The sequence below is a fragment of the Vitis vinifera genome, chromosome 18, assembly GCF_030704535.1.
Source record: "Vitis vinifera cultivar Pinot Noir 40024 chromosome 18, ASM3070453v1".
NCBI lineage: Eukaryota > Viridiplantae > Streptophyta > Magnoliopsida > Vitales > Vitaceae > Vitis > Vitis vinifera.
Genome location: NC_081822.1, coordinates 11,887,279 through 11,897,822, shown reverse-complemented (window position 1 = coordinate 11,897,822; position 10,544 = coordinate 11,887,279). Strand labels below are relative to the sequence as shown.

Here is a 10,544-nt window from a genome sequence, read left to right as displayed (position 1 = left end):
TGAGGCTAAGAAGTGTGGATCTGGGACCTGCGTTTGTGTTCCGATTTGAAGTGCTGGAAATTGGAATCCAACATTGTGAGGTGTCGCGCCGATTGCTATAGATAGACAGTAGATACTCCCCCCACATTGGTTGCGACTTGTGCGCCGTCCAGCACAAAAGTTCATTTCCTCGTATATTTGATTGTCCCATCGCAGAAGTTATTGGACTCATTTCCATTATTTTATTTTAGATTTACTACAGAATGATTTGGACTTGTTCAATTAGACCTTCAAACCCTCGAAATCTGCCAATTCCCACCATATACGGATAAGGAAAATGTCAACATAACGACTGTTTTTTCAACAAAACATTTCCACCGTGAAATTCAAATAAGTAACAAAAAGATAACGATATTTTTTCTCTTAATTTTGAGTATTAAATTATTTTTTAAATATTTTATTTTTATTAAATATTAAAAAAAATAATAATAATAAATTCATTTTAATTATATTTATTAAAAATAAAAACAAAACCTTCAAGTTGTTTTGTTGATTGATACTGAATTCAATAAATTACTTAATATTTAATAAAAGATTATACATTTTTTAATTTTTTTCATTTGGTAAAAAAGTTTAAGAAATAAGTAATTTGTCAATAAAAAACAAAAAACAAAAAACAAATTATTTAAAATTTAAAAACAAATTGCTTTTATTAAAAATATAAATAATGAAATAGTACCACATAAGTACCAAAGAGGTACCCATGAAATGATCTTAGCTTCCACCCTCGCCCGGAAAACTGGTTGCCATGTTTCCTAGGGCATTAGAAATTTAGAACAGATCGATTCAGATTGTTTGACTCCTGGACCTAGTTTTCGCTTGGGCCATATCTAAATGAACAATGAGAGGAAAATAAAAATGCAGTAGAGAACAAAATGGAAAAGATTCCATCTTCATGATGTGATTAGGGCTAAGAGCGCATCATCCAACCATATGATCATCATGAAAAGTCTTCCAAGATAACATGTCATCAAAAGGGCATAAAACAAAACCTAGAAAGTTTATGGCTCGGAAAGAGAGCATAACTCATACATTCGTGCAAACCAGAAAGGACCATTTTTCTTGGCAGCAACCGCTTAAAATCGGGGAGCACTGCAAAATATTTGGGAAGTTAAGGAAAACCGGTTGGGTGAATACTCAAATACACATGGTTACACTATCGAATATGATTTGTATTCTTATGGTTGTACAGACCATCATCAGCTCAAAATTTGGACAAAGAAACTGAAATCCAAACTGCACTTGCGTCAATGGGAAGAAGATCAGATGAGTTTTCCCCTGGATAAGAGTTTCCCTTAGCTAATCTCTTTTGGCAGTCAAATCATGGCCGTTTTACTCAACAAAACCTATCTGCAAAACCCTGCCCAGAGAAACATGACAAGATTAAAATAGGACAAATTCTTTTAATAAGCAAAAGCAGCCCAACACAGAATAAAAACAGGACCAGCCAAACAACTCACTCAAAATATTAAAAAATAGAAATGCCAGAAATTGATGACATCAAAGTTACAGAAAAATGATTGTCAGCCAAATCACAAAAATTGCTCTTGAAATGTTCAAACTTTCCGTCTTCACAGAAAAAAGAAAAAAGGGAAAAACACAGAGACAAGCCATTATCCTGGTAAGGCATTACTTCCTGCTAGATTAAGCCACCAAGCCACGACTCAAATGATGTTCCACTAACAATGCACTCCCTTCCCACACCATAATAATTCAGAATCACCCATTTACTGCTTAGAAGGTGAGTTTATTATGAACTGATGCCAAACCCTCAAAAGTGAATTCCATCGCTACTGCCAACTACTCAAAAGTGAATTCCACCAAGTGGAGTATAGATGTTAGATATGAAAACATCTACTTGTATGATATATATCGGCACAAAATGTCAATATTGACAGAAATCGAGATGGAATTATGACAAGTGTGAGGAAGAGAAGATAAAATTCAGTGAGGCTCATTATAAACGAATAAAATTCTATGAATTACGAAAAACTTAACAGTGATCATACAGCATAATAGAAAAATTACCTTGAAATAAGAGTGTCTCAGCGCAATCATAACTCTGCTTCAGTCTTCAAGATTCTTCACTGATCTTACGTTTTTTTGACTTCTTAATATGATGACTATTATCCAAGGAAAATACTCCCCCATCTACAGTATCATGTTCTTGCATTTCCCTACTTTCCCCATTTTCTCTCCTCTTCTTGGTACTCCTACAGAAACATTTTGTTATTTATAAGGAAAAGAAAATCTAGATAATTTGAAGTCATGGACTGCAACTGTTGCATTTAAAAAAAAAATTAATTAGAAAGTAAATTTTCTTCCAAGGTTAGGGACTGTGAGTTCAATTTAAAACCTGCTGCTTGGTGAAGCATCTTCCAATTTTTTATCCAGCCAAAGTATGCTTCCTGTGTGAGGTGGATTTAAAGATCCAGATATGTGAAGTATTTCCTCATCCAAACTGCAAGTAGATACATACCAGATCATGTTATTCAAAATCTCAATAAGCATTCAATTTAAAAAACATACAAGTGGCTCTTGTAGCAAATAATTGGGATCAACCATCTCATGGGTCCTACTTGGCAGATTGAATTTACAGCAAAACAGCCCACATCCTCCAGTAAGTGGGATCCATCAAATGCTTGTTCCCAGAAATGTATCCATACATTCTATATAAAGTTCCAACAGGCACCAGGAAAGTGAAATACAATCCACAAAATTTTATAAAATGTTATGGTGCTGTGGGGTCTCATTCTATTGACATGGAATGCGACATAGAACGGGTATTCATAAAGATGTCATTTAGAAACATGTCATTCCCAATTCAAATTTATAAACATAACAAAAACAATATGTCACCTCTTCACTAAGAAACGTATCATGGTCCCAACCTTTATCACATGTCGCTTGTGAGATCTACTGACGAATACTGCCTCACCATGTTTCTATAATAAGGATGTAAAGTGCTGAACTGATCAATATCGATTTTCTACCCTCATACATGGGAAAACAATACCAAAAGCAGTGGCAAAGATGAAGTTGAGCTTACAATTTTATATTTAAATTCTCCACGGATCTCTTCATCTGTTATAATAGCAGATGAAAATCCAAGAACAACGATATGAATGGATTCTTGAGCAAGTTTCACCACCTTTCCTTCTGGTCATAGAACATTAAGAATCAGTAAGGTTAACAACATATAGAACCCAAGCCACAGATATCTGACTAAACTATATATATATATATGTAGGATGCTCAAGCATCTCCATTTTTTTCTTTTCCATTAAATCTTCTAAATACTAACATCTTACACCTATAACACATCCATTAACTCGTTAAAACAGCAATGTTTAAACAAACAATAACACTGGTCCAAAACAAAATCATAACAGCAAAAATAAGTAAATAAACTTTTTCATGATGAATATGGGAAAATTTGTGGCGGCTAGGAAAGCTTGAGAGTTTAGGTTGGTAAGGAGAAAGATGGAGAGAGCCACATGGTGATGGCAGAAATAATTCTTCTTCATTGAGTCCTTTGGCTGGGAGAGACAGCATTTTATCTTTCCTTAAAGTTTCACCAGATCGCCTATAAGTTGTTTGAAATAGAACATGCACTACAGTGAGGTCAAAACATTGAGGATGGAGCAATGCACAAAGCACTACCATTTTGTTAATAGATTGATATTTTTTTATAGGTAAATATTGAATGTATTAACAGCACCTAAAAAAGGCGCACAGAAATAATGTGAAGGATTGATAGTTACAGAGGTGCTGTACAATACATAGAGTGAAGGATAATAGAAATGCTACCTATAAGCATGTTCGGCTTCGGAGAGAAAAGTAAAAGTTTTGCTTTTAATCTAACACCAAAATATGGATGGATCCCAGGAAGAATCTTGGCATCTTTACTTGGAATATCGACATCATATGCCAATACGACTCCATCAAAGATTTCATTGAATCTGCAAGAAAGACCAGAATAAGAACTGAACAAATAAACAAAAGGCTCTGAAATAAATCATGACTATTATTTAATTTTTTACGACAACAGTTCAAACATATGAAACAGTTAGTTCCAAAAAAATGTCCATAAAAGTTCAATAACTAGACCAAAAACATCTTTGATATTTTGGAATGGAAGGAAACTCTAATTTAAATCAGACACTGCCTTTACCACCATTTTATCAAATTTCGCTTACCTAAATTTCCGGATGAACAAACAATACACAAACATTTGCATAATCTATTGTTTTTTATAAGAATGGAACAAGCCATAACCACAACAGAGTGTAGCACTCCAAGTGGCATGCTTACAAACACTTGTCAGTTGTAATTGATTGAATTAGTAAAGGGTTATGGCACTTTCTATTCTCTTTATTTGGCATTTTGTGGGTTCTCCCCTATTCGGTGAAGGTTTTGTTAATGGGTTGGAATGAGATCTTTGTGGGTAAGAAGTGAAGAGAAGCTTGGAAAATACCTCTACTGTGCCCTTTTTGGACAATCAAGAAGGAACAGAACCAAAGAACCTTTAAAGGGATGCAATGCACTAGCCAATCTCCCCAAGACTCCTTTATATCTAATCTATAAATGTAGTCACAAGGGTACCTCATGGTTGATGGTCAAGCTGGTCCACTATCCTTGATAGATTCTAGAGAATGGTTGAGCTTTAGGCATTAGATCAGGGTTGTGGTTGTAAATTTTTTTTTTTTGATAGGCAGGGTTGTGGTTGTAGCTTGCTTTTTTTTTTTTTGTTTTCTCACTTATATACTTCCAGTGGATTGTGCTTGCATTCTCCTGTTTGGCACTTTTCTATAAATATATCATCACCAAAGCATAAACATAAGTAGTTTAACGATTAGAGTTTTAATAGAGTTATAGAAACATCAAGTAAAATATATGTGGTTATTTAAAGTTTGACAACTATTAAGCCATATAATATCTTATGGTTAAAATTAAATACAAACTCCCTTAATGTGAACAATTTAAATAATATCAAGTGTCAAAAAAATTTAATTAGCATATAATTCAATTGTAAATTAATTATTATTGAATCAAATGTCAAAAATAAAATATTTTAATTTTTTCAAATTTCAAATTGAAGAGAACCCAGCATTACAATTAATTATTAAAAAAATTATAATATAAGAAGATTTTTTTTTTTTTGAATTAGAAGCACACATTCATTTAAATGAATTAAAAATACAATTGAAGGATATAGGATGAAGAATCCTTCCCAAAATGTATAAACTCGAATCCAAATAAGAGGAGAAACCTTCTCCAAAGTACTAAGAAGTGTATATCATTGAAATACCACTCAGAAGTTGATCTGAACCCTACCAAAATGGACCTAAAGCAATGTTCCTCCCTTTGCTATCTTAACTCTTTGATCTACATACCACTTCCCAATTAAGTTGAATAACATTGAGGAGAATGCCCTTGAAAGCTATTGCAGTAAAGGTTCAAAAGGAGGAATAGAAATAAATTAGGGCCCAAATCATTTCTAAAGTCCTCCTCTTGTTCTAAAAAATTCTTGTGTTTCTTTCTTGTCACACCATCCAAATCAACATGAGACAAATGATTTGGCATAAAACTTTGCCACTAATAGTGCCCCACAAAACTCTAAAGGAGATGGACATCATATTGCTTGCACTTCTAAGAGGAACCCACTCTAACCTAGCTAATCTAAATAGCTTGTGCCCACGCCCCAAAGTCATCTAACGGTGTAAAAAAAAAGGATCAATCGATCTTCACTACCCATGCACATGGTGCAATAATTAGGACTAAGGACTTTGAAAGGTCTTCTAACCTGAAGCGAGTTGTTGGTGTTAACCTTCTTGTTTGGCTACTAACTAAGCAAAAGTCTTAACCTTTGATAGGGGTTTAAAATTCTGTATGAATTTTGCACTTTTGTTAGAGAGAAAACAACTGGAGTTGATTGCTTGGGCAAGGCTAAGAAAAAATATTTCATTGTGAATATGCCCAAAGACATAAAGACCAAACTCTCTCATTTGGAAAAATTGTGTGAGGATCACACTAGCAATAAATAACGTGAGCTTTTAAGATTCTTTATCTTTAGTTCGGTGAGGTTTCAACTAAAATAAAAGTTCCAAGAAAAATGGAAGATATACTAAGAATGGATGAAATAGAAGCATTTTTTGTTGTGACAACTTTAAAATGATTTGGAAATTGAGAACAAAGAGGTTGATTTCCACACCACAAGTCTTCTCGAAAACAAATCTTTGCCCACATTTCCCAAGTTAAACTGGGTATAACCGGAGAAATCTTGAAAAACCTGTGCAAAGACTTTCAAAGGACAACAATGTGACTGCCTAACTAAAATGTTAGCATCCAAACTATTAAGGTGTGTCTTATAGATACTTAATATAACTTTATTCCAAATAATAGTTCTTTCCATAAAAAACCTCCAAAGCCACTTCCCTAATAGGGCTCTATAGACTTTATTCCCAAAAGAAATACTCATGAAACCCAAACCACTGTTCTCCATAGGTTTACACACTTGATCCCATCTAACAAGGTGATCTCTCTTTCCTTCACCAATCCTTGACCAAAGAAAGTCCCTCTGCATTTTCTCAATTCTAGTTGCTACAGATAACGAAACCATATATAAAGCAAGGAACTATGAATATGTGACAAACAAGCCTAAATTGTTTTTCCAAGGACAACCATCCAACGTCCAAAAATTCTATCGATCATGAGTCCCAAAAAACAACTAAGTGAAGGTTTCCCCTTGGCAAGGGACCCAAGTAGGTCAATGATCACTTGAAAACTTTGCATTTTGGCATTGATGCCAATGACGTGATCTAATCCAAACTCATGTTGATTCTTAACAAAGTGCTCTTTTCTAAGTTAATTTTTAAGTCCTTAACTATGCCCAAAAACCATCAAGAATAGCTTAAGGTTATGCAAATCATTCAAGCAAGCTCTTGAAAAATATGGTGTCATATGCAAACTACAAGTGTGTCACTTTTGGTCCTATTCCTCCCTCCCAGGAACCCTTCCAAGATATTCTTTCCTCCACTCTCAACAACATCCTCCTTAAGACATGAACTGCTATGGTAAAGAGGAAAGGGAAAAAAGGATCTCTTGGCCTTAAACCTTTGATTGTTTGAACCATCCATTGGCACTTCCATTCACCAAAACTGCAAAATTTGTTAAACACATGCAACCCCTCATCCAAGTCCTCCATCTTGGGTTGAATCTCTTTCTTTCTAGAGCATGATCCAAAAAACCCCAATCCATGGTCATTGGCCTTTTCAACATCAATCTTGAAAACTATTCCTTCCTCTCTTGATCATCTTTTCCCATCTACGATTCCATTGGCTATCAAAACTGCATCCAGAATTCGTCTCTCATTAACAAAAGCTCCTTGTGAGATGAATAATCTCCCAAAGGATTCCTTGGATACAACCCGATAAGACTTTAGTTATGATCTAACACAAGCTTGTGACTAAGCTATAGGCCTGAAAATTGAAATTTTGCTTGTTTGACGTCTTTTGGGCACAAGTGCTATGATAGTGGCATTGGTGCTTTGGGTCATCACCCCGCTATCGTGAAACTCCATAAACATTCTTAATAGATCCCCAACAACCTCCCAACACTCCGAAAAACACAGTTATGGTGAAACCATCAGGCTCCAGAATTTTTTCCTTGTATAATTGAAGAGACCTTTAAGAACCTCAAGGGGCAATTCAACCAACTAGCACTCACTTTGATAAAACAAGAAATTTCACTTAAACAAAGTTGAAAAAGAGTTTTCCACAACAATGAAATAATGAAAAATAAATTAGGATAATGATTGCAAAGGAAAAAGGATGAAGATTAAAAAAAAGGCAAAAAAGAGACAAGTGTGAATATTTAATAGATTTTATAAAAGATTTTTTCTCAATCTGATTTGAAATTTATAAAACCAATTTTATTTAAATGTTAATATAAATTATTAAAATGATATGGCTTTGGATCATTATTTTATCATATGAAAATTCAATTACAAGTTGTATTTTAGGAAGGGTGGGGTTTCTTTTTTTTATTTATTTCTTAAAAATTTTAATTAATAATTTTTTTTTTTTCCAATTTTGAAAATTGAGGCTGGGTGAAGTTGGAGAGTTAGTGTATCAAAGGTTGAGGCATATCTGGAAAAGCTAAATGTTATCTAAATGAACAACATATCTTTAACTTTTGCAAACACCAAACTCGTGAAACCAGGGATGAGGCTGGATCAAATGTTAATCCATCGCATGAAAAACTTCTGTTTTTCACACAATAGGCTTATGTACTTTCCACATATAGAACTGCAGTCTGCATTAATAGAATTGCTGAGTTCCAAACCCTTTGTCATCCAACTCTTAGTTTGTTCATCTTGAATGCAACCCATGATCCCTAACTCTTCAGAGAGTCATTTATGGTGCCCATAAACAAAATTACTAATCATATAAAAAATAATGACAACAATAATAGTATTGTTCTGGGTGGCAGCTAAGTAATTCTCTAAGTAGTATAGAGACAACTTTTAAGAATGAATTATGAATGAAGATAAGCATACCCATAACAAAGATGCAAAAGAAGGAAAAGGAAATGCTAAAAGCAAAAATAAGCAGATTATGCCACATCTCAAAAAATAATAAAAGCTAAAACCCACAAATAATTTTGATTAATGATGTTGAGCAGAGTGGAGTTCTTGTCAATTTATGTGCCTGTATAACAATTGCATTCTCTAAGAGTGCCTAAAATTTGTTTGTGAACTTCAAGATACATTATGTGTTGGACAATAACAAGCATTTTCCACTGTGTACTAGCACTGAAAATTCGGCTACTAAAACATCTGTTGTGATTTCTTCAGGCAAAACTACAGGAAACTCCACCTTTTCTATCCTAGTGCCAAGTAAATGAATTAAATTAACAATGTAGAAACAGGATAAATACCTAGACCCATTCACCATAGTCTCATGTTGGCCAAACGAAATTTACAATACAAAAAATGCATAAAGATAGAACCTGGTTTGTTGTTTCATTTGCTAAGTTGCGAGATAAATATAAAATCATCACACAATCACCAAATTAAGTACAAATTAGCTTAGCCACTGGATAATCGAATGCCCTATACTTAAACAACTCTTCTTCATTGGTTACTGAGATTTCAAAGGAAATCAAAGAAACTATGGACGTGACATGTTACAACTGCTACTACAATCCCAACTTACAACAAGAGCCCAAAATTTGATTAAAGATTTTATTCCTAACGGACATAAATGAAAACTATACAAACCCTGCCTGTAACAGAACGTACCAATTCAATTTAAATGAGAACGAAACATTGATCGAGATTTCACTAAGAATTTTCAAGCGGATAGAGAAAAGAGAGCAAAGCGTACTTGAAAAGCAAAGAACTGAGTTCACGAAGGATGGCTTGAGAGACCCTATTCGCTTTCGATGGATGCACATATACTATCAAATTCGCGTCTGAAACCCTTAATCCCTCCATTGATTATTTAATCAGGGTTGCGAATATCAAGTAAAAAAGTTGGAACTAGACTTCCGGCGGGGATGAAAATCAAACGATGGCGACTGGCTGTTCGTTACTGAGAAGAGTGACGCCTAGACCGGCTCTCCCCAGGTTCCCCGGGAGCCACTACTTCGACGTCCTCGGCGTGGGTTTTGAACAGAAGACACTAGTTAGGGTTTTGCATTATGGACCGGGTCGGCCCTTCTTTCCTTAATTTTGGGTCAGGATCTGCCACCAATAATCTGACCCAACCGGCCCAAATGGTATGGGCTTGAATGGGCTGGGCCCGAATATTTAGGTTATGTTTGGTTCCGGAAAATACTAAGGAAAGAAAAAAAAATATAAAGAAAAATAATTTTTTTATATTTTGTTGTTTTATAAAAAATATAAAAAAATCAAATATAATTAAAACTAATTAAAAACTTATGTACTTTTAAATTATTTAATCTTTATATTGATGATTCAAAATAAATAAAATGAGTTTGAAGTAACAAAAATAATAATTTATTGATTTTTAATTTATTTTTTATTTTCCTTCACTTTTTTTTTCCTTTTAATTTTTCTTTATATTTTCTTTCCCTTACATTTTCCCTCTAATTTTTTGGAAACCAAACATAGCATTAACATTTATGAACCAACATAAAAATTAAATATTCATAATTAATTTAAATACTTACCAATTAAAATTCACCACATGACATAAAATTTTAATTAATAAAATAATATTGTGTAGAATGGGTCCCACGTATAGCAAAGACAAGTTATCTTTTACACCTGTATATTAAAATTTAAGTGTTAGAATAAATTAAAAATGATGAGTTTGATAATTTTAAAAAAAAATAGTTATCAACTCTCTTAAAAAAAATAAATTAAAGATATTTTTTTAAATATTATTTTTAATGAAAGAATAATATTTTGAGATTAAATTATAGTCTTTCAAATCTCCCTAAATATTAACTATAATTTAAAAAATAATATTTTTAAA

At 33.4% G+C, this 10,544-nt stretch overlaps 1 protein-coding gene across 1 annotated transcript; it reads right to left on the bottom strand.

Moving 5' to 3' along the window:
- Positions 1 to 903: 903 nt before the first annotated feature.
- LOC100264366 (uncharacterized) lies at positions 904 to 9,744 on the bottom strand. Its single transcript, XM_002277337.5, has 7 exons — positions 9,429 to 9,744; positions 3,850 to 4,001; positions 3,089 to 3,198; positions 2,899 to 2,984; positions 2,396 to 2,500; positions 2,068 to 2,252; positions 904 to 1,399 (listed from the first exon to the last, which is right to left on the bottom strand). Exons 1-6 carry the CDS (start codon positions 9,536 to 9,538, stop codon positions 2,114 to 2,116), a joined length of 702 nt encoding a protein of 233 aa, XP_002277373.1. The 5' UTR covers positions 9,539 to 9,744; the 3' UTR covers positions 904 to 1,399; positions 2,068 to 2,113.
- Positions 9,745 to 10,544: the final 800 nt, after the last annotated feature.

Coding starts and splice junctions, on each gene's coding strand:
- LOC100264366 (XM_002277337.5), bottom strand. CDS start 9,538: ATGGAGGGATTAAGGGTTTCAGACGCGAATTTGATAGTATATGTGCAT. Junction 2,985..3,088: donor GAGAATTTAAATATAAAATT/GTAAGCTCAACT, acceptor TCCTTATTATAG/AAACATGGTGAGGCAGTATT. Junction 2,501..2,898: donor ATACGTTTCTTAGTGAAGAG/GTGACATATTGT, acceptor ATCTACTTGCAG/TTTGGATGAGGAAATACTTC.